This window comes from Acartia tonsa, chromosome 12 (assembly GCF_053477335.1).
Source record: "Acartia tonsa isolate MP-2025a chromosome 12, ASM5347733v1, whole genome shotgun sequence".
Lineage (NCBI taxonomy): Eukaryota > Metazoa > Arthropoda > Copepoda > Calanoida > Acartiidae > Acartia > Acartia tonsa.
Genome location: NC_137271.1, coordinates 22,431,678 through 22,456,167, shown reverse-complemented (window position 1 = coordinate 22,456,167; position 24,490 = coordinate 22,431,678). Strand labels below are relative to the sequence as shown.

Sequence of the window (24,490 nt, the reverse complement as noted above, 5' to 3'; positions counted from 1 at the left end):
ATCCTATCTTTTATAGGAGCTGAGTAAATCCCATTTCCCCCATAGCGTTACGGACGGACTGACTGACGGACGGACGGACATAGTGAATTATAGAGTAGCTTCGCTACTAAAAAAGATATTCATAAAATAAAGGGATTTCAGAATAGTAATAGGGATAAGACAAAAGCTGATGAATTGATGTACATCACCAATGATGATACACATAATTATCCCTTCTGTAGATTTAAATTAGTAGTTGAAACATTTGAGCTCAACATAATGAATCAACCAATCAAAATTCCCTAAAATCTCCAAAGTTGTTAAGCCAACGATAAAAAAATGTTATTATAAAACTTTGGGGACTAGTGTAATAAAGAGCCCCTTGTCCCCCCCTCTCTCTATGATCAATTCAGGAAAATTTATTTTTAACATATTTAACTCCTACTATCCTTTCCCTCCGTGATAATATCATATTCTCTTGAATAAAATCATTTCACACAAAAAAAATATGTAAATAATGTTTATTAATATTATTCTAAAAATAAAGGATAAATAGCGTAACAATGGATACAGAATATACGTGGATATTATGACATGGCAAAAAAATTGTCATTAATCAAAAACATTGACAACATTTATTGGATAGGGTAGGGTGTGGATCAGGGGTATCTTTTCCATAGCTTCACATTATTAATATACTAGCGGCTTCGCCCCTAGCCTCTAGCCTTTTCATTTTTTGATAGTTGGGGGTGTCCCACCCCCCAAGAAAATAGCTTAAAACCATCACAGGACCAGTAAGTATATACCCTGAAGAGTAGAATCCAATCGGTTCAGTGGTTACTGAGATCTTAAGCTTCAGACGGACGGTCGGACAGACAGACAGACGGACAGATAGACGGACAGACATCATTCTACTTTGTATTATAGATATGATAATCTGGTGTAAGATCCAAGTAATAAAAATCAATTGGAGCAACGTATTCTCAAAACAGACATAGAAAATTGTAGAGTAGCTCCGCTACTAAAATTCGCTATCTTAAATAGAGTAGGCTTAAAAACTTTGGGTACTTTAATTGGGTTGTATAAACTAGCTGTGTCCAAACATTAAAACCAATTATTTCAATTATTTTGTTAGTTAGTCAGAATTTGGAGTGTATATCAATTTGTCCTCCATTGTATTATACCTTAGATCTTATTAAACCTTATTAAACTCACCTCAATTCCAAATCTAGGTTGGCCGTTTGTCCGCCCTTTCTATCCGCGGCCTCTATCTTCAGGTTGTACTGCTCTACGGTCTCGCGGTCCAAACCTTTGACCAGGACTAGGCTGTAGCCCCCACGGGGGTTCCGCTCCAGACTGAAGGTGCCCGAGCCCTGTCCGGATAGGCTGAGCTCAAAGTCGGATAGGAGTTTGTCGGGTTGGTCAGGATCCTGTGGGGTTTAGATACATTATTTTTTTATTTTGTGTTTAGTGGAGGATTGAAAGGAAAATTACAAAAAGATAAGTTTTTGTAATGAAAAAAAAAGAGATAGAGCGGGAGATAAATATACAGAAAATCGACAGATTAATAGAGAGAGATATTCTATTATATAATGTCTAAGTTAAAGCTTTTTTTATCTTCAGAGTTAAGTATTGGGATGGTTTTAGTCTATTTCTCCGTTCTTCAATAAACATCCCTTAGATGTTCAGAGCACAGTCGCTGGCATAGAGAAAAGGGTGATTGTTAAAGAGAAAAAATAAATATAGAGAAATAGCGATAGAAAGTAATATAAAGAGAAAAAATCTATGCATTTTAAAGGCTGCTAGTTGCCAGACGGCTGAACGTACATATCATGCCAGCACACAGTTTTAAGCGGCATAAGAAGGCCTACAATAGGCCTACATCTGGAATAGCCATAAATCAATAATGCATAATTATCTCGCAGTGCAGAGAAATGCGCGAAAAAGGCCTATTTTATTCGGGTATGATCTGTACGTTCAGCCGTTTGGCAACTAGCAGCCTTTAAAATTCATAGATTTTTGGCAATATTCGTTACCAGCAATATTTTACCGTGAACTGCAGTAGATCCGAATACTATTTGGTGAGAATTATCATTAAATCAGCAGTCAATCTTAAACAGCAGCTAAGAAAATCATATTTTCTTTAAACCGTTACGTACATTCGGACGGACAGTCAAAGTGAATTATAGACTAGCTTTGCTACTAACAAACAATCAAGTATCTTTCCTGAACGGTTAGGTCGGCGATTTTCTGGCCGACGGCCGCATCCTCGTAGATTTCCGGGCGGCCATTGGCCGTTTTGTAGGCAACGTCAATCTGCGGCTGGTTGTCGTTAACATCCGTTATTTTGACCGTTATAAAGGCTGTGCTTTCCTGTAAAATCATAAAACATTATATGATGAAGACTAGATTATCGCATCGTTTTAGACAGCTTTCCGCGGATATTAAAATGAAATAATATTATAAGATAAAAACCAGTTTTGTTAGCCCACAGCAAACAAAACTTTTGTATGTTAAAATTCGCGGAACCCTGTCTGTAATACGATTTTATTTATATTTTTGGATGGCTAGATAACACTTTTGATTGCAGAATCCTTTGTCTGGAAGTCCTAACTGTGCATGGTAATGTACTGAACCTGTTTACTGACCAATACATTTATCATTTTCATACTTTTTTTCCGTAATACATCTGACATAGTCGACCCTTTGTCAATTATGACCACTTTTATCTAATTACTTACTAATATCTGAAAAGTTGAATGTCAAATTACCCCCCCCCCCCCTCACCTCTAAATAAAGTGGCTCTAGGGGCGTACTGGCAAGTTCTACATAAATCGGCAGGCAATGAAATAATTTTTCATAAGAAGCGAAGCTACTCTATGAATAGGATATGTCCGTCCATCTGTCTGTACGTCACAAAATTTCATCATATCATATTTATATTTTCCTGTGGGACTTGTCCGTTATCGCGTGCCACCACCACCAACTCGTGGCTGTCACGCGACTCAAAGTCCAGCCGTTTGTTGACGGCCAACAGGCCGCTTAGGCTGTCTATCCGGAACAGTTCTTGGCTGTCGGACTGACGCCGATTAATGGAGTAGGTTACTGCCCCATTAGGACCTAAAACAAAAATAATACTATTAAACTTAATCTTAATGGCAAAGTCAAGGAACGATCAAACATCTTAATTATAATAAACAAAACTAGTTAATAACCTGCCAATCAAGATACAATAAATGTACCAAAAGTCTTGTGGCAACAAATAAGACAACGTGGTTAAAATACTTTGAGTACCAGTATAATTTACAGTCCAATGTCCCCTCTTTTCCCCTGCTTTTAATGGATTTTTTTTATTGTACAAAAAAATTCGCTCTTTAGAATCATTCATCAAATGAGTAAACTGAAAAGAATACTCTATATCCCTTTCCCCTCCCCCCCTTCGATATTTACCATCTACCAAAGGTAAAATTTAACACATAAATTAACACGATTTATTTTCATTATTCAGTGTGCTATCCTGGTATAAAACAAGATCTAGAAATTAGCAGGGAAGGAGACATTGGACTGTAAATTTCACTGGTACCCGAATTTTTATCTCATTCTTTGGCCCCAAAAGTTGGGGTACTTTTATTGAATTTCCAAACTAGCAGTGTCCAAACTTTTCAACCAATACTTTTCTTCTACAGAGGAGGTAATTTTGTTTATCATCATTGGGGATAAACATTTTTTCATCCCTGTTAAAAACTGGATCGAGTAATTAGTGACTTCTTAAAAGAAAAATTTTGGGTGTATACCATTTTTATGCATATCTATCTATCCATTTTTTATCTATCTAGCATACAAAACAACTGAAAATAATTATAGCAAACGTAATTTGGACAGTTTCCCCCAGTGCAGTGTTGCGGAGCCGGAGCCGGGAGCCGTGGAGCCGCCATTTTTTGCTGGAGCCGGAGCCGTAATTTTCGTTAAAAAACGGCTCAGGCGTCGGACTAGATAAACGTCAAAAATAGACGTGGGAAAAATATGTCGATTTTTTCTTGATTTTAGGCCGGAGCTGGAGCCGGAGCCGCACCATAATCAAACGGCTCCGCAACGCTATCTCCTCAAGTTGCCTAGTCGAGCAAGGAAAAACCCCTCCCTTAAATAAATTTCGATTTATTGTTTATTTCTTTAGGTAAAGTTTGGTTATATTGAATACTAGATTACTCGCAGGGCTAGTGCACCATAGAAATAGGCCACATAGGGTTAGTATTCCTCAAAGGGGAGAGACAAAAACTACCCCTCTTACTTTCAATTAATATCAAAATAAAAGATTTGTATAAAACAAAACGCAGGTGTAACACTTTACGCTATTGTTATTTTTCTTACTGAAACGTCCGTATGTCCGTTCAAGTCTGTTATCTTATTCAGAAGGGAAATTAGTTTTTGTCAACCTTCACATGTTTTAATTTCTCTTTCTCAGGGAAGCAGGGATTTGTCAATGGTGGAAAAAGAATCGGTTGTTTCCCTTAAAGTGCATAGTCGGACAAAATAACCCCACCCCTTCCCTGTTAAAGAATTATGGCATTTTTCGTCAACATAATCATGTAGTTTTAATGTCAATTATGTCAGACAAGAACACTTTTTATTAATGCCTTTTAATCGACGAAAATATAGTAAAAAAGTATGTCAATAGTTTTTTTTTGGAGGGTGGGAATCGTATAATAGTTATTTATCGTATCGTATTATAGACGGTTTTCCACGGATATTGAAATGAAAATTTATAAGATTAAAACCATTTTCGTTAACCCAGAGGGGCCGAAGACTTGGGTTAACAAAATATTTCATTTTTATTTTATTTTTCGTAGAAAATTGTCTGTAATACGATGTTATAAATGATTTTAAAGTATAGCAAAAAACCAGTCATAATCGGTTCCGAAGCTATATTGAAATAGTTTAACTATTATTATCCTCTCCCTCTCTATAGCCTAAATTGAATAATTAAATTGGAAGGACAACGATATTTGTGTTCTTTAGTTACAACCAAAATTTAAACAGCAAATTAAGTAGCTGGATGTCTGTCTGTCCATCGGTAGCTTAATAACTTAGGCCGATATGGTTCTCATATTCATTTATAGCTTCTCATAGTTTCAGAGTTTTATAACTATTTTGCAGGAGGGTACCTTCACTAGGGTTGGGCCGGATATCTGGCCAACGTTCGATATCCGGCAAATTACCGGATATCCGGCGTCAAAAATCAGCCGGATATCATGTAACCGAATAGTTTAAATATCCGGTATTCGGCCGGATATTGAAAATGACCGGATATTCGGCCAGACCGGATATCCGACCCAACCCTAACCTCCACCCAACCAAGAGAAATCACCCCTGGAAAAAAAACCTTCCGCGCATTTTTGCTCTTAATTTAATCTTTTTAAACAAAATAATAAAGTCCTTGGGTAGAGTCAATAGATACTTTAATGTAATGAACTACTAGATAGGTTATTCTTATCTGAAGCTAAAAATCCTGGGCAAAATCGTTTTTTTACGCTGTGTTAATTTTAGACTATTTTTCTAACCAGTTTTTCAAATAGGTATATGTAAAGGAAAGAAGTTTAATTTCTAGTCTATTGCCCTATCACTCACAAAACTAATCTTACAAAAATTCTTCGACGTAATAGTATTTAATTGAGAAGTTTTGTATTAACTCTTAAACCCAATAAAAACAGGTCAGTTGAATTTAAATTGCCGAAAGTGTACACAGTTACCTTGGTGTTTCCTCATTCTATCTCAATATTTACTACTAACTAAAAAAGCTTCAAAATTCCAACAAAAAATCAAAATTTGTGTATAATGTATAATCGTTTGTACATTCAAATTTTTGGAAGTTTGTAGTTTTTTAGCTTGTAGTAACTATTGAGATAGGATGAGGAAACACCGAGTTAACTGTGTACACTTTCGGCAATACAAATTCAACTGACCAAAAAACAAGGATAGTAAATAAATCTTTCACCCAACAAGTTCGCATTAAATTCTGTCTCTGGTAGTTTACAATCATTATTCATTAGGAAAAAGATTTTGCTTGTAGATTAATTGTTTGTGATGAACTCTAGAGTAGGGTAAGCTTAATTTATCATCATTGAATTGAAAATTATAATAGATCCCGTTCTTTAATTCGTTGGAACAAAATTTGGGAAAATTCTTTCAATCTTGATGGTTGGTACAAATTGACAGTGTCCAAACTTTTTTACCAATAGTATTATCTACAGATGGGGTGGTTTTGTTTATCAAAACTTGGAGTGTACATCAATTTATCATCCATTGTCTTATCCCCTAGAAGCCCTGTGAGAAAGAGATAAGGGGACCAAGATCCTAAGATAGGGACGTGCCAGGGATTTAAGGGGATAAGACAATAGAAAATAAATTATAATACATCCCCGATTATAATAATCAAAACTAACCCTGTCTGTAGATTTAAATTATTAAAAAGGTTAAGATATTGAACTGTAGGATTGTACAACCAAATCATATTGAATAAAATGTCCCATGTCCCCCACCTCCCTGACAAAAACGGATAACAACCTTTTCCGTTTTCATTCGAATCCGGTGGATAAGAACCGGTTCTCATCCATACGAAAAAACTATGTCTAGCATCGTATTTTTAACTTTCTGCGAATATAAAAATGAAAAATTATAAGATCAAACCAGCTTTTTAGCCCGTGCCTTCGGCCTCTCGGGGCTAAAAAACTTAAACTTATAATTGTACAATCTATATCTGCGGAAAGCTGTTTATAGTACGATACGTGAAATAACTATTTCAATCTTCTAGGGACGATTTATCTTAGGAGGGTAGTGGTGCCCTCCCTCGATATAGTTATAAACCTTCCCGGGACCTATGAGAAGCTCCATTGTAAAGGAGAAACATATTGGTTCAGCGGTTAGCGAGATTTTTGGTGCAGACTCACATATAGACAGACAGACCCCCCATTAAATGTTTTTTTAGCCCTTAATCGGCTATTTAATTTACTAAATGAATTTACTTCTTTTTAAAAACAACCCTCCTTTCTCTTTTGACGTCTAGGGGCATTTGACCCCCCCCCCCCTTCAAACAAAATAATTGATTTTGTTAATTAATTAAGTCTATGGTCATTTTAAGCAGGGCAAATAATCAGAAAAACAAACATTAAAGCTTTTTATTTAAAAACCCGGACAAACAAAAGATATTAAAATGAGAACTACTGCTGCTTTGTTAAATGGGTATTTGGATTTATTATTTAAAGTAGTCCAAACGCAGGTGCAACTTATTAACATTCACAAATCTTCATTAATATATATAAAGTCTGTAATGATTTTTCTTAAAATCATTAATTACTTAAATCAACCTTAGACAATATGCTTTCTATCGTATAAATTATCATGATGTGTGTGTGTCTTTATGTCCAGTGAGTTACACCATTAGACCATAACAAACACATATTTTGATAAAAAATTATATAAGTGGACAACAGTTATTAGTAGCGAAGCTACTCTATAATTCACAATGTCCGTCCGTCTGTCCGTCATGAGACAGAATAGGGGAAACGTGATTTTCTCGGCTCCTATTAAAGATAGACAGCTGAAATTTTTTGACAACATTCCCATTAATAAGGAGCACAATTAACTATAAAACATCAAGGGCGGTCGGACCGCTTTTTGGCAGGTTTTAGGCTATTTTGTATTTTTCACATTTTTCTCCATATCTTCAGTGTTTATGGTCCTATTTTAAAAAATTTTTCAGTTATTGATATCAAAATTAAATTTCCTGTCGTTTACAGTAAACAATCATGACGGCCAAACTGCCATTTTGCAGGTTTTAGGCTATTTTTGTATTTTTTTACATTTCCACTGCATATCTTCAGTGTTTATGGTCCAATTTTCAAAATTTTTTCAGTTATAGATATAAGAATTAAATTTCCCGTCGTTTAAAGAAAACAACGATGACGGCCAGACTGCCCGTTTGCAGGTTTTAGGCTATTTTTGTATTTTTTTAACATTATTCTCCATATCTTCAGTGTGTATGGTCCGATTTTCAAACTTTTTTTAGTTATAGATCAAATTTCCCGTCGTTTAAAGAAAACAACCATGGCGGTCAGACTGCCTTTTATCAGGTTTTTGGCTATTTTTATATGTTTTTACACATTTTCCCATATATTTGGTGTTTTTGGTCCAATTTTCAAACTTTTTTGGGATATCAGTATCAAAATAATTTTTCCCATTGTTATGAGAATCTTTTATGTAATCTACTTTGACCGTCGTCATCATTAAAAATAAAACAAGGTTTCGTGTTTATTTTCTCCAATAAATCTATTCTTCTTTTTAATAAATACACTTTAAATCTACTTTTACGTATTTCCATCCACGATTTTTTGTGCTTCGCTACTTATGGATGTTGTCATCCTTGTTTTTCGTATCGTATTATAGTCAGCTTTCAGCGGATATTAAAATGGTATTAATTTCATGATTTTTATTTCGATATTCGTTGAAAATTGTTTGTAATAAGATGCTATGCATGCTTACTCTGTATGGCTGAGAACTGAAAAACCATACTGGAAAACGTAGGAATGTATTTCTTTGCTGTTTGCTTTTATTTTGTTCCAATGCATGTAAGACACCTAAGGTAGGTGACCTCCATAGAATAATTAAATGGCATAACATGGATGCAGCTTATTAAATTATTTACTATTGTATCTCACTGTTTTAGGTCAATGGGAGATAAATTTATCTTATTTAAAGAAAAACGTATATTTTGCTAAAAAAACTATCTTATATTTTAAAATAAAAAAAAAACTAATTATTAGGCCAAATCCTGTAACTAGTCTATAATTTAGAGTTTCATAAGGTTTCTAAGGTAACCCTAACTCCTAGCTTAGCCTAGGATATTGTATAGGATTTAGCCTATTGTTTGCCGGGACATAATTTAACTTTAGAATTTTGTAGAATATTTTTCATTGTTCTATAACTCCTATACCTGGTAAATAGAAACAAAATAATAAGACAACTTTCTAAATTGTTCTAAGATGCCCCCTTTTTTTATGGGTGCATATTCACCTCCGCATATTGTCAAATATGCAGATTCCTGGGACAAGACAGAATTAAAAACAAATTAATGTATATCCGCTATGATGACAAACATAATTACCCCCCCTCTAGATTTAAATAGTTGATAGAAAAGTTTGGAACTATTAGTTTGGAACCAACCAATCATAATTTAATGAAATTATCCAAAATTTAAGTCAAGTCATAAAATAGCATTCTTAAAACTTTGGGTGCTAGTGTAATTTACACCCCTCCTTCCCTTGTAAATCGACGAAAAAAATAAAAAAAATATCATAAGGGGGGGGGGGTTGATTATAGTAAAGCCAATGGAATAGACAATTTGGGCTGTATTAATAATTGCTACACATGCGGAAATTGATGCCCACCTTCTTTCTCTAGAAATCAGTGCTCCCAATCAAAACAAATGAATCCTCAAAAGATTAATGAAGTTTTACCATTTAAATTCTACATAAAAACCACCAAAAGTAGCAAAGCTACTCTATACCAAATATTTGTTCGTAACAAATTTTGAAATAATTTGATTAAAATTTAAAGAGCTATTGAAAATGTGATATTCAGCGATGAGTAACTATCTTTTTATCTATTAAACCATCTATCTATTTTTTTAAAAACTTTCTATCTGTCTATCTATCTTTCTATCTAACTAACTATATATTCCTCTATTTAACCACCTAACTATTCATCTAATTATCTATATCTCCACCTATCCAGGCTATCTAATTCATATATCTATCTACCATTAGAGTAAAACACTATATTCTATACTATAGATCTGTTTATCTATCTAACTCACCTTGATCCGGGTCTACGGCGGTAACTGTGATTATCTTGGAGCCGACAGTCGCGTTCTCCGGTACTGATGTGTAATACCGTTGCTCGCTAAACATCGGCGCGTTGTCGTTCAAATCCTGTTTTCAATAAATACTTTAATAGTCTCTCTATATAAATATGATTCAGGGATAAGACGTTGGCCGGTAAGTTATTGAACACCTCTTATAATGATAAAAAGTTATTGAACATATGTCCCCAAAGTTTTTAAGCCATCGAATGGGATAACATGTTCATAAATCTTTGGGTAGAAAACAGAGAGGAAGGGGACATTGGACTGTAAATTATACGGGTTCCCAAAGCTTTTTCTTTCATCTGTTGGCTTAAAAACGTTGTGTACTTTTATTAAACCTCAATTGGTTGGTTCAAACTAGAAGTTACAAAACTTCTTAATTAATACTATTAATCATAGAAGGGTAATTTTGTATAATTAAGAATGTGCATCAAAGTAGCATCAAATGTCTTATCCCTTAAAAACCCTGACTTTTAAAGACTAATAAAACATATTCATTCCTGTATATTAACATCCACGTTTAGAACGCCAGTCATTGGTGGGTTACCGCCATCCTGGGCCTCAATAACAAGGCTGTATTTGTCCACAGTCTCACGATCCAGGTAGCCATTCACAATCAGGTCCAGGTTCAGGATTCCGTCCTTTAAAGTTTTTGATGACTTTTTGTTATATTAGAAATAAATAAAATTTTTGTATAAATAATTATTTAGTGCATCTCATTAAAGACAGCTTTCTGCGGATCGTAAAATGAAGAATTAAGACACAAAGTCTGGAAAATAATTAGATTCAAATGCATATTGGAATGATTTTTTTGCTAGATGCCCATTTTAATTTTCGGCTATTTAAAGGACGCCTGCAAGAAATAACACGCTTTAACTGCTAAAAGACTGCCACAAGAAGACCCAATACCCCAAATTATAAGCCTTCAGCTTCAATAACAAAAAAGTTCTAGGCATTTCAAAATAGCATTTTAAGTACAATGGAATTTTTGAAAGATTTCCAATGCTCATAAAAGAAAAAACAATATTAAATTACGTTGCCTAGACATAAAATTATAACCTTATCTTTGTCAGAAACTTAGATTGCCTGTAACTGATTACATTTTTACAATAAAAACACCACATTTCATAGTCAAAATCTATGAAAAAAATTCGATTTAAATTGCATTTTTAAACGAAAATCATAGCGGAAACAAAGGGGTAAACTAATACAAGCTTAGCTGTGATTGGTTGTTAAGCTGATTCAGCCTTCTGATTGGCTACAGTACATTCGGTACAACGCAAGTAAAACTTAATTTTTTTTAATGATTTTGACTATAAAAATGGGTATTTGTATCGTAAAAATATAATTAGTTACTGGAAACCTAAATTTATGACAAAAATAAGCTTATAATTTTGTTTCTAGGCCACGTAGTTTAATTTTAAAGTTTTCAACATGAGCATTGCAATTCTTTCAAAATTTCCATTGTACATAAAATGTCATTTTAAAATGCCTAGAACTTTTTTGTTATAGAAGCTGAAGGCTTCAAATTTGGGGTATTTGGTCTACTTGTGGCAGTCTTTCAGCAGTTAAAGCGTGGTATTTCTTGCAGGCTTCCTTTAAGGTACAAAGTTACAGCCAATATCAAAACGATAAAAAACAATAATGATAACGGATGAGTAGAAACGGGCTAAACAAACAAACAAACGATAAAAAATGACAGTAAAACGGAAATATCTTTCTTACAGATTAGCTACGCTACTAGAAAAAGATAGATAAAATTAATTATTTCACAAAAATCATCATTGCCTTATTTCTCGTGGACAGTCTAAACGCGTTCCCCACATTGCCAGACGTTATAATATAACGTTGGGTGTTGAATATTCCCAAATCCTGATCAATCGCCGCTGGTAGCCGGCGCTTTGAATCTTTCGGCGCGTTTTCCGGCAGCTCGACGGTGAAACTGGACTGGGGGAACGTCGGCCGGTTGTCATTTACGTCCTCTACTTCGATAGTGACCTAAAATAGATAAAATTAGATAAGAATACAATAGATTGGTGGAAAGAATAAAAACTAAAATTGATAGATAGATTAATAGATAGACTGGTAGATAGATTTATAGATAGATTGATAAATAGATTGAATGAATGATAGATAAAATTATTGATTGACAGATAAACTAATTGGTAGATAGATTAAAGAGATAGGGTAAGGATGTTGTTATCGTCGTATATTTTTTAATATTATGAATTAGATTCTTAATAAACAAAATCTTTTCTAAATAATTTAATTTGATTCATTAGTTAATTATATTCTAAATCCTGTTTCTTTTAAAGATATAATTTTCAAATTACATTTAAATAAAATAATTAAATTTTCTTTAAAACGTAATTTGATAAACTAATTAGTTAAATGAAAAGGGGTGCTGCCACTTTTACCACTAGCAAAAATACAACAACTGTGTTTTTGACAAAAAGTGGTTGTGTTTTTGTCAATTGCGTTGTAAATTACGTGGATATTGTGACAGGGGAATATTTGTCGTCAATTTAGGTTGCTAATAAAGTCTTGAAAATAACTTCAAGGTCAGGGGAGGGATTGGTATGAGATCCTACAGGGAGGGGATGGAGAGTATTGTTTTATTAGCCCGCTGGGAGAACCATTTTATCAGGGTACGCGATAATCTCCACATATGAAAAATCCATTAATGTGTGAGTTTCGTGTGTGTATTGGTCTGTACGGGTTTATTTACATCTAAAGGTTAAAGCGGGAGTAGGAAAAAAGAAATATTAACTATGTAATATAGCGTGCTTTATTGAACCAAACAAACAGACAGACAGACAGACAAACGGTCAACTCTATATTAAGAGTAGCTGCGCTACTGAGATTTTAATTATTTTCTCAAGTAGAAAGTAATACCATTTTAACGACAACAATTATAAGTCATTTTTTTCAGTGATGACCAAGATTTGGAACTAATAAATTGAATGTTTAAGGAGTCCTTGTATTTTTCTTAAGAGATGGGGAGTATTTTATGGATCTAAAAGGATAAGGCAATCTGCAATGATTATACACAAATTTGGTCTTACTGTAAATTAAAATTAGTTGTTGAAATGTTTGGACATTGAATTTAATGAACAGACCAACAAAAATTTAATAAAAGACACCAAAGTTGTTAGGCCAACGAATGATAAATCGTTTTTATATAACTTTAGGGAATAGTGTAATAAATTGCTCAATGTTCCCTCCCTTCCTGGGAGTATCCATTATTTATTGTTTGAATCTCTGTCATACCGTATCATAATAAAGACCTTAAGATTGGTTTGAATCTTTGAATGAAATGAGGTAATGTTTCCACCTACATTTTCAAGTAATAGAAAATTAGCATTTCCTATGAAAATTAGGTTCATTGTTTTTTTTCCGTGTTTTTAATGTTTTTTTTCTCAATATTTTTGAAAGGTATTGAGAGAAAAAAATCTTCGAACCGAAAAACATTGCGAAAAAAATCCTTCAATAAAAACATCTGATAATGTTATTGCTAATATTTCCGTGTAATAAAACTGACCTATGTATGAGTGTCCAAAGCTGATCCTATAATTTTAGAAATAATAACAAGTCAGATTAGTAAAAATAGAAATGACAAAGGTGTCCATTCACAAAAGCTTCAATTTGTTGTCCAAAAGTAGCGCAGCAATAAAAAGGGAACAAAATCGCCGTTTATTCATTTTTTGGGGTCTGTCTGTCTGTCAGAATGAAACTTAAAATTTCGCTAAGGCTTAAAAGCTTTTTACAATAAGGAGATACTGTCTTAGAAAAATATTTCCAGTATCGCCTCGACACCGATCAATATCCGCTGGATTGGAACCGGTTCTCAGCCATACTGAAAAATTATGTACAGCATCGTATTACAGACAATTTTCCACAAATATTAAGAAAAAAACCATGAAATTAATACCAGCTTTGTTTAATATGCTAATAAGTAATTTTGACCGAATTGCTAAAACATAAAAAATGAAAAATTGAGAATTAAAAGAATAATAGACGAATTATGGGGAAAAGCACAATGGAAAAAAACTAACAATTTGGAATTTAAAGAAATTTAAGGCAAAAACTTCCTATCTTTAAAGGGTATACTTTATTATTACAGGACTCTATAAGCACGGTTTCAGAGATCTTACAGTATAAGTCAATGGAAAATAAAAAGTACATTTCCAATACCGATAAACATAATTAACCCCTTCTGTAGATTAAAACAATTGGCTGAAACGATTAAAAACTCAACTTTTTAAACCAACGAATAAGAAGATTAGTAATGTCTCCTTATCCATGGCAAGGTTTAAAATTAATAGGACAATCCTACCATGCCTAAAATTAAGTTTAGTGCTGTCCATCGAGTCAAAAAAGTGTAAAAGCAAATCCTAAATAAAAAAAGCTTCGCTTTCAATCTAATTTTATGTCATAGTGCAGAAATAAGAGAAATCTATTTAAAAGCCCTTAAAAAGATGTGCATACAGAGCAGTAAAATTTGTTTTTGTATGTACTATACTTCAGGATTCAAAGCAGGGGGGGGGGAGGGGCATTAGGCAATCTATTACACTAGTCCCAAAAGTGTGATATTAATGTTTTATTTGTTAGTTCAACAACTTAAGAGTCTTTTGTTGTAAATTGATTGGTTGGTTTATAAAGTGATGTGTTTAATCGTTTCTTCAACCACTAGTTGTAATCTATAGAAGGGTTGATTTTGTGTATCATCATTGGGAATGTATATGAATTTATCGTCCTTTGTCTCATCCCTTTAGATGCAGTTTTTTTTGTGAAATCCTGTCTTTTGTGACTAATAATCTAAAATTTCTAGCTGTTTTTTATAATATTTTCTATATGTATAATGCATTTAATTTAAAAGCTCTTTTTTGTGATTTCTAAAGTCAATAAGTAAAAAAAAGTTCGTCTTTTCTTATAGGCACTACAAAAAGCTTCATAACAAAATGTTAGTGTAACCTAAATTATAACCTTTTTTCATTCTTATAAGGGGGGAGGGATTGTTTGCAACCAAAAGCTGTTTTCTACTGTTTCCGTGGGATAAAAATGGCTCTAAAACTCCCTCACTAATCTTTTTTTTTACCACTTATGTGGGGTGGAAAAGTCAACAAGGTCTTTGTATGATAAATCCTTAAATACGGGATATGGAAACGTATTTTTTAAAAGTACGAAAAATCGATAAAAACTTTTAAAAAATTAATAAAACACATTGGTTGATATTTTGTTTTAAAAGCCATTAAACACATTTTACGACATACTCACAGATATGATCATTATGTCAATGTTTCTTATGAAAATTGTTTTAAAACAATAAAACATCAAAAAAAAAATATGCTTAATTGCTAATAATTGTAGAGTTAATTTGAAAATAATTTTTTATAGTTACAGGAATCATCATGTTTTTAGGTTTACATTCAATAAGACGATTCTTACATCCATAAATTAAAATTTAAGGTATATACTTTGTTAATGTAACCTCAATTTGTAAGCTTTGCTATTATGGATGTTGTCATCCTTGCTTTTTGTTGTTTCATAACTGCAGCGTTAAAAAGTTTGGGTATAGTCCCTTTCGTAACATCGCACCTTATGATTCTTCGTATTTTTCACAGTAGCTTTTCTCCTATTTCTAGCCCCTGCGGCGGGCTCTAACCCTGCAGGGCCAATTACATAACCCTGTGGGGCAATCACCTAACCCAATATAACATAACCTAACATAACCTAACCTAACCTAAAATAACCTCTAAAAAGCCATTTTAAAAATACGACGAATCGCCCCTTATGGGGCGATGTTACGAAAGGGACTATTCCCAAAAGTTTTAGTGTAAAAATGAATATACATGTTTTCACCGATGTTTTGGCTCACGATTCTGTCGCCAGGGATCATAAAGGATAAGACAATAGACATTAAATTGATATACATTCCCAATGATGATAAACAAAATTATCATATTAGCAGCAAAAAGACACAAAAGAAAATAAAAAAAGTAGTGCTAAATTAAGAGAATGAAGGAAAGGAAAAAGGACAGTTAAAATAGTCTAAAACCATCCCAAGATTTAAATCTTCAAATACAATAACCTAAAACCAACCCTAAAACCTAAAGTCTATGTAGCATGTATAGCTTACACTAATTGAAGAACTCAATCGGTTCAGTGTATAGCGAGATTTTAACAGCAAACAAAAAAACCTTACTACTTTGAATACACACAACATATTTATGCAACTATTATGAGGGATATTGATCGGTAAATTATACTGGTACCCAAAGTTTTAATATCACGACCTCTCAATCACTGGCTGAAAACTTTAGGTACTTGATACAAAAGCTTGATTGGCAACCATTCAAATCTTCAGAAGGGTTAATTTAGTTCATCATCAATGAGAATATACATTTATTTATCGCCCATTGTCTTATCCCTTAAGATCCCTGTCACGTATGGAAATGTATAACAACCCAGCAGAAATATTTGCCCTTTGTTTTGACCTCCTCGCATAATGGGATGCAATGACCATCATATTTGTTTGGGGGGTATTAAATCCCACCCCCCCCCCCTTAATCAAAATATTTTTCAGTATGATCCCTACACTGATTGATATCCGCTGGATTAGAACCGGTTATCATAAATACTTTAAAATTATGTATAGCATCGTATTACAGACAATTTTCAAGGCCAACATTTTTAGTTATAACACTGTTTAGGCTAAAACTAGAACATAAAAAGTATTAAGTTAAGGGTGGGGGCTGTTATTTGTCCCATTTCAAATTTCAAGGAATCTTCACTATTGCAAATCCGTGTATTACGTAAAGAGAGAAATGTGCATTTTCACCCAAAATTTTCTCTATTTTCTTGCAGAAGCGAAGCTAGTCTAGTCTATAACTTGGGTTTATATGTCTATACGTCAGTCTGTCAAAACTTCAAAATAAGTAACTTATATTTATGTAAAGTTATAAAATTAAAATATTTTCTATTCAAACTAACATTTAAGTCAAATGGATCTAGTGGTTAAGATTTTGTGCGAACATAATCTATATGTAGGTTTTTACCGTTTGGCCGTTAGCAGCCTTTAAAGTTCATGAATTTTAGGAGATTATCGTTACAAAGAACATTTTACCATGAACTGCACTAGATCCATTTAAAGTATAGTCATATGTAGTGATTTATTGACGACGCCTGTCATAAAGAATTGTGCAGTTAAATTAGCTTGGTTGCTATTGCTGTGCTAATTATGGACAAAATTCTCCTTGTTTTTTTAAAGCAAAAATACGGCAAAATTTCTTCGCTTTCATCTATTGAATCGTAAAATCCGTTACGTATATTTTTTTTTGACCTACGGCCGACCTAAGAAAGTGGTCTTTATCTTTATATTGTATTTTACTTAATGTAAGGAATAAGAGGGGACTTTGGGCTGTTTATTACACTAGTACCCTAAGTTTTATTATTCATTGGCTCAACAACTTTGAGGACTTATATTGAATTTTAAATGGTTGGTTCATCAAATTAAGTCTCCAAACGTTTCAACCATTAATTTTATCTAAAGAAGAGGGCATTTTGTTAATCATAAATTAGGATGTACACCAATTTATCGGCCATTGTCTTATCCCTTTAGATCCTTGGTAAAAAGTCGATCTATTAAAGTGAAGCTTTTCTACATTTACAGCATAGTTTTAAAGCTTTGTGTGAAGATTTCTGTAACAATAAGGCACATACTATGAAGCGTAACAACTATATATCCATAACCAGATGGCCTGTTAAAACATACTATGTAATAAGAGGTATCTAATCTTTAATATTTGGTATCAAATTAAACTGTAAGAACTTTCAAGCAAACGATATTATTCTAAGGAGGGATTTTTTGTAATTCAATTTATCGTTCATTATCTTATCCCTTAGGATCCCTGTCTGTTTACGAAAGATTGATATCTGTACCGGGAGCTTAGAGGGGGCCTCTTATATTTTTAATACCAAGGTATTTCCCCAAAACAAATGCCAACTTAAAAAATAACAAAATAGACATTCAGAATAAAGTTTTGTTGGACGACCATTTCAGGGATCTAAAGGGATAAGATATTAACCTATAAATTAATGCACATCCCCAATAACGATTCACAATATTAGCCCTATTTGAAGTACAATTAGTGTTTTAAACGTTTTTACACTAAACTTAATTAACCAACCAATTAGAATTTCACTAAAAGTTCCAAAAAATGTCAAGCTAACGAATATAAAACTATGGAGACTAGTGTAATAAACAATCAAATGTCCCTTTTCCCTAAGAAATATAAAAAACAAACAGCAAAAAATTCGAAATTACTTATTCTGTATAAATCCATTCCAAAATTATTCAAGAGTTGCTACGCTTTCAAAATTGTACCACACTGTTACAGGAATAATCGTGCTCAGTTTCATATCGATAAGACAATTTTATCATGCCTTAAAGAACTATCCATTACACAATTTGACACTATTAGCATTACTAACAAGAACCTATAACTACAATATAACTTTCACATTGACTATAGTGTACAAAGAGGGTTTCTGGTAAAATCCGTGTTTTAAGGCTTAAAAAAGTAGTAGAACGATAATATTGACTAAATATGTGTATTTCTTATTGAAAAGAACTATAGACAAAATTTTTTTTTTAAAAGGTTAACATAAATTTTTATCGTTCTACTACTGTTGTTAACTTATGGCACATAACTTTTACGGATTTTACCAGAAACCTACCCCTCTGTTTATTTATATTTCCTAATTTTTAATCGTTTTTTGCGGTCTTAAATGGACGCGTTAATGTAATGCTTTTAACAAATTTTTAGTTGTCATGGTGGAAAATTTGTCATCATATTTGGGTATCATTGCAGGGGGTAAGGGATAGAATAATTGATCCACATTTCCTTCTTCCCCCAATATGAAGTTCTTTTGGTACTACATACTAAAATAGAGCTTATCATACAACATTTGCTACTCCCTTTAAGAACCAACTAGCGACAGCTAGGGGCTATATATTCGAAAGGTTAAGAAAGGGCAGAAAAAGAGCAGAAAACCATGCCCATCCTTTTTTAACAAAATAAAATAGCCTTAAACCATTTTAGGACATATAAGAAGCATCTTTGTAAAGGAGAACCATATCAGTTCAGCGGTTAGCGAGATCCTTCGTTACAGCCAAAAAAAGCTTTATAAGTTTAGAATTAGGCTAAAAGAAGTAGAAGAATGAATTATCATTCATTATTCTATTCCTCCAGCCCAAGAATGCATGAAAGTTCTTTTAATGTAACACAAAACCTATTTTTGAAAATTAGAGCAGCTTTGCAAATTAAAAGTGGATGGGTTTTGTCGACTTTCTTCTCCCTACCCCATAAATAAAAATCTGTTTTAGTTTTAATAAGAAACAAACACAATCTTTTTTATGAAGGTTGTGTTACCCTTCCCAAAAAAAAGTTATAAACCTTCCTTAGCCCTATGAGATATGAGAAGCAACAATGTAAAGGAGAACCATATAGGTTCAGCAGTGGCAAGATCCTTCTAAAGAATGTATTTTGGCGAATTCGTTTGAACATTCTTAAATTTTGGGCTGGATAATAATAATATACAGGGTGTCATAAATATTAATTTTTTTTGGTAGAATTCTCTCAGGAATTTTTTTTCTTCCAAAGAAGTTGTATCAACTTTTTCACTTTTTATTTAAGATAGCTAGCCAGCTCTTTTAGTAAGTAGTAGATGTAAAATTTTTCATAGAATTCAGATATGCAATCGGTTTTTTTATAGACCTCTTATTTTTAAAGTAATTTAAGTTTTTAAAAAAAATAATTAAGTCGGTTTTAAGGTACTAAAACGCAACAAAATAAAAGAAGAAAATGGCCAGCATGAACAAAAATAGTAAGATCTTTAATTTGACACCTTACTTTTAAAATTCTGTTAAGTAATTATTGAAAAAATCTATTTTGTTAACCTCGGATTAATCAAAACTTTGAAATTAAAAATATCCTCTCACAGGCATAAAAAGTATGTGTTCATATATACTTTTAGAATGAGAAAAATAATACAAATCCAGTCTAAGCAAAATTGAAAAACTTTTATAAAACTAAAATAAAAATATAAGTTTATTTTAAGAATCATAATTTTCGGCTTTAAAGGGTTAGCTTGAATAAAACCTGAACAAAACCTAAACAAAAGACAATGCAATGTAGCAGATATTTTTTAAACACAAGAAACAATAATGTATTTTTAACTGCATTGTTTTGAAGTTTATAAACAGACTGATGCATATTTGTTCATAATTTTTCATTCTTTACATGTTCTGTAATATCACTATATTTATTGTAGTATCTATTTTATATATTGTATGAACGTTCTCCTTTTTTTTTGGCCATTCTATTGGTTAACTTTATAGGTTAAGCTTCGCGATTCGTCAATTTTCGCGATTTGTGATTGGCTAGTTTAGTAGTTACAATTCTTAAAATAAACTTTTTATTTTTTTTATTTTTTATTACAATTTTTTAAAACTTTTTCAATTTCGCTTAGAATGGATTCGTAATATTTTTCTGATTCTAAAGGTATATATGAACCCATATTTTTTATGTCTGTTTGATAAAATATTTAGGTTTAAAGTTTCTATTAAACCGAGATTAAAAAAATTGATTTTTTCAATAATTACTCAACAGAATTTTAAAAGTAAGGTGTCAAATTAAAGATCTTACTATTTTTGTTCATACTGGCCATTTTCTTCTTTTATTTTGTTGCATTTTAGTACCTTAAAACCGACTTAATTATTTTTTTTTTAAACTTAAATTACTTTAAAAATAAAAGGTCTACAAAAAACCGATTGCATATCTGAATTCTATGAAAAATTTTACATCTACTACTTACTAAAAGAGCCGGCTAGCTATCTTAAATAAAAAGTGAAAAAGTTGAAACACCTTCTTTGAAAAATTTTATATTAGGAATTAATTCATGTGATTCTTTAATACGATTCTTAAATGATGACAAGACATAATTTAATTTTAGAGAAGCTGTGCTTCATAAAAGTGTTTGGTAAAAAATACCCGGAAATGTATTTTTTGCAACACCCTGTATATGTCTGAGCTAGAAATCTATGTCATGCAGTTTAATATGATTGTAAATGACAATGTCTCATATATATATTTAGCAATAGTCATGTTTGGATTAAAATTCAAATAATAATAATATCTTAATAAAAATAGGAAGTAGAAGAAATAGCGGTGCTTTCCCTCAAAGTGCCTATCGAACGCTGACCCCCTTCTCTTATTTCTAAAATAAATAAAAATAAGGTGAGAGGGGGGGGGGAGTATTTTCCCTATGTCTAACCCCTGAGTTACGGGAGCTTACTAACCTAACCCAAATTTTTAAAAAAAATCATAAACTAACCCCCCTCGCCCTTTTTTCCAATTAATTTCAAATATCAGAATGATGCAGAGTTTTCAATGCTCAACAAGACACTTTGATGAAAATTGCCAAATAAAACAAATGGATAGTTTTTTGGTAAAAATTTTCCAATTTTTAAAAACATTTCAAGATATCATTTACAAATAAGTAGTATGCTTAAATAGCTTCTATAGGTATAATAAATGGGGAAAGAAAGGGTCGTAAAGTAAATTAACCTCCATTGCACTTTTCATCATTAAAATGAATGACATTTTCAGAAAATGTAATCTTCTCTTACCTTTATCGTCTCTCCTTCTTCTGTAAGAGGAATTGCACTGAATCTGTATTTGTCTTTGCTTTCTCTGTCAAGCACAATATTCGTCCTGAAAATAATGAGTTTATCATTACTATGTACTGCAAAATATGAGTTAATCATTTATCTGTACTAATCATTAATTTTTCTTTGTTTTTAAGCGAAGTAAAATGTGTATAGTTTAAATATGACTTAATCTTAAGTGTCTTTGCTATCTCGGTCAAGCACAATATTTGTCCTGAAAAATTTGAGTTAATTATTGAATATTCTTATTCTCTCAGTCAAGCAAAATATCAATACATCAAAACATGAGTTAATTCTTACTATATACTTCTTTCTCTCAATTAAGCAACATAATTCTACTGCAAAATATCAGTTTATTTTTCATTTTTCATACCCTCTAGATCGGTTAAGCATAATAATCGTCTTGCAAAATATGAAATAGCCTTAAATATGCCAAAAGAAGGATTACAATTTTAATACTTTGACCCTCATAGCTTAATTGACATAAAGCCATACTTGAATACATAAGTTGTACAATAATATTCAACACTATTTAAGTAATTAGCAATTTAGTTTTATATTAATGTTTAAATTTTTAAAACTGTCAATCAACAAGAAAACAAAGAACAGAGAAGGACGTACGGACATAAAATAATTTTAACAAAAACAAGTGATATTGAGGAATAGGACAATAAAAGATAAATTGTTGTACACCTAAAATTAAGATCAACAAAAAAACCCTTCTGTAGATTAAATCAAGAATACTGCTAGTTTCTCCAATCCAATAAACATTTAAAAGAATTCATTTACGTTTTAATGAGAGAACAAATTCATAAAACTTTGAGTACTCGCATAAGTTTAACTCCAATGTCCCCTCCCTCCCTGAGTAGATAAAAAAATTATAAAACTCACCTAATTTCTCCGGTGTTTTGGTCCACATCTAAGTCATCAGCAATCGGCGAATCGGCGGACGGCACGACTAGGTACGGCGGGCCTGGCGGGCGCGGCTGGCCTGGCACCGGTGTGCCAATATAGCCTATCCGTGTGCCGATCGGCACACTCTCCTCGATCTTAAAGTTTTTAACGTATTCACAATTTGCGCTTCTAGCGCAAATCACCAAAATGATCAAGTATAACATTTTTGCGCTGATGTTAATCACAGCGTAGCTTTGCAATTTTAATCTTGTCCGTTGGTTGTGATAATTTGTGGATTTTTCATCCTTTTTTGTACTGGTTAGGTTGGCTGGTTTTGATTTAGGCTGTCGTCGATGCCATTTGGCAGTTTCTGAGGACAAAATAGATTTATTATATTTTAGGTTAGGTTATGCTGGGTACTGGGTTGCCAAAGGAATAGGCCCCGCAGGGTTAGGACCACCCGCCTATGTTTAGTCGTATCATAACACAAACTAAACCCCCTTTATTTTTAATTTATATAAAAAAAAGAAGGTGGTGGAGTTATAAGACCTAAACTGGCACTTATTTAGTCTTTTTTTGGATGAACAGCTTATGAACATAATTATTCTTGTTTCATTCCTTTGTCTGCCAAACAAGTATAGCTGTGTGCATTTGTCAGAGAGGTAGGGGACATTAGCCTGTAAATTACACTGGTACCCAAAGTTTTTATATATATACGTAAATCTTATTCATTGTCTTTTCCTAACTAGTAGTGTCCAAACTTTTTAACCAATAATCTAGTCTACAGAAGGTGTTATTTTGTCTTACATCATTAGGGATGTTAGTCCATATATAGTCCAATGTCTTATCCCTTAAAATCCCAGACATTTGTATATATATATGTATGAGTAATGGCCCAATTTTTTTTTCTATGGGTAATTGACTTTTTAACACTGTATTTCCAATACTTGCCTTTTTGGAAGGATTATAATTTCACAATAGAATTGATTATGTGTCTTAACAGATAAATATCCTTCTGTAGATTGAAATAATTGGGATAAATAGAACATTTCTAGTTTGTAAGCAATAAATAAAAAATTTATTTACAGTACCCAAAGAACAAGATAATGTATTTATAAAACGTTGAGTATCAGAATAATTCATAGTCCAATGTCCAGTCTCTGTCGATGGATTGAGTAATTTCATCTCGCAAAATAGCATAAAACCTGCTGGAATAGGTTTATTAAAAATCTCATTTTTTAATCTTTATTCCATTCGAGCAGTTAGCTAGATCTTACGAAAAACTTGATTTAAAAAACACACTTAATCCCCCCCAAAAAAGTTATTTTCTTGAATCAATATCTAAAAATCCTCTAAGTTTTGAAAACTTTGGTTCATTTTTTCTAGTTGTCTGTAATTGACGACCTCAAAGACTTACTTCAAAATCTATACAAGCAATTTAGTTGAGGGCAAGTCCGAATCTCCAATTTTCATTTCAGTTTAAAAGATCATAAGTAAAAAAGTGATACATTTTTTCCGGACACGATTTCTCTAGGGAGGATAAGGGGAGGAACCTTATCGGTCCAGCGGTTGGTGAGATCTTAATGTACACATATGTTGGTATGTAGATATACAAATATCAAAATTAATGTGAGCGACCTATAATTGACTACTTGGAATCCAATAATTTCATGTCTACCTCTCAACGAATGACGTCAATGCAAAACCATCAAAAAATTTCAGAATTTTAGCCACTTTTGAAGACGCGGTTTATTCGTTACTAGTTGCTGCTCCAAAAGTATCTAGAATAAAAAAAGCCTATAACCGTTCCGGACCTTTGTGAAACTTCCCTGAAATGAAAAATTCAATCGAAATCTTAAGCAACAGACAACAGGACAATAGGATACTAAAGTATCTTAATGTAGCCTGTCTTTATGGTCGTTTAGATCTCGTGAACAGCTTATACATACATTTCTAAATTTTAAAGGAAG

General features: G+C 32.6%; 3 protein-coding genes across 3 annotated transcripts in view; all 3 read right to left on the bottom strand.

Annotated features, from left to right (window-relative positions):
• Positions 1–1,413, bottom strand: part of ds (dachsous cadherin-related 1) — a 136,048-nt gene extending 134,635 nt beyond the window's left edge. The window contains exon 1 of the mRNA XM_080180354.1: positions 1,195–1,413. The gene's annotated coding sequence lies outside the window, so the exon portion shown is untranslated. The remainder of the gene's footprint in view (positions 1–1,194) is intronic.
• Positions 1,414–2,181: 768 nt separating this feature from the next.
• LOC145333255 (protocadherin gamma-C3-like) lies at positions 2,182–9,960 on the bottom strand. The gene is made up of 3 exons (XM_080178389.1): positions 9,848–9,960; positions 2,931–3,099; positions 2,182–2,356 (listed from the first exon to the last, which is right to left on the bottom strand). The coding sequence occupies exons 1-3, from the start codon at positions 9,939–9,941 to the stop codon at positions 2,182–2,184; spliced, it is 438 nt and encodes a 145-aa protein (XP_080034515.1). The 5' UTR covers positions 9,942–9,960.
• A 429-nt stretch (positions 9,961–10,389) lies between these two features.
• Positions 10,390–22,887, bottom strand: LOC145333254 (protein dachsous-like). Its single transcript, XM_080178388.1, has 4 exons — positions 22,518–22,887; positions 21,588–21,672; positions 11,684–11,893; positions 10,390–10,536 (listed from the first exon to the last, which is right to left on the bottom strand). Exons 1-4 carry the CDS (start codon positions 22,742–22,744, stop codon positions 10,390–10,392), a joined length of 669 nt encoding a protein of 222 aa, XP_080034514.1. The 5' UTR covers positions 22,745–22,887.
• Positions 22,888–24,490: the final 1,603 nt, after the last annotated feature.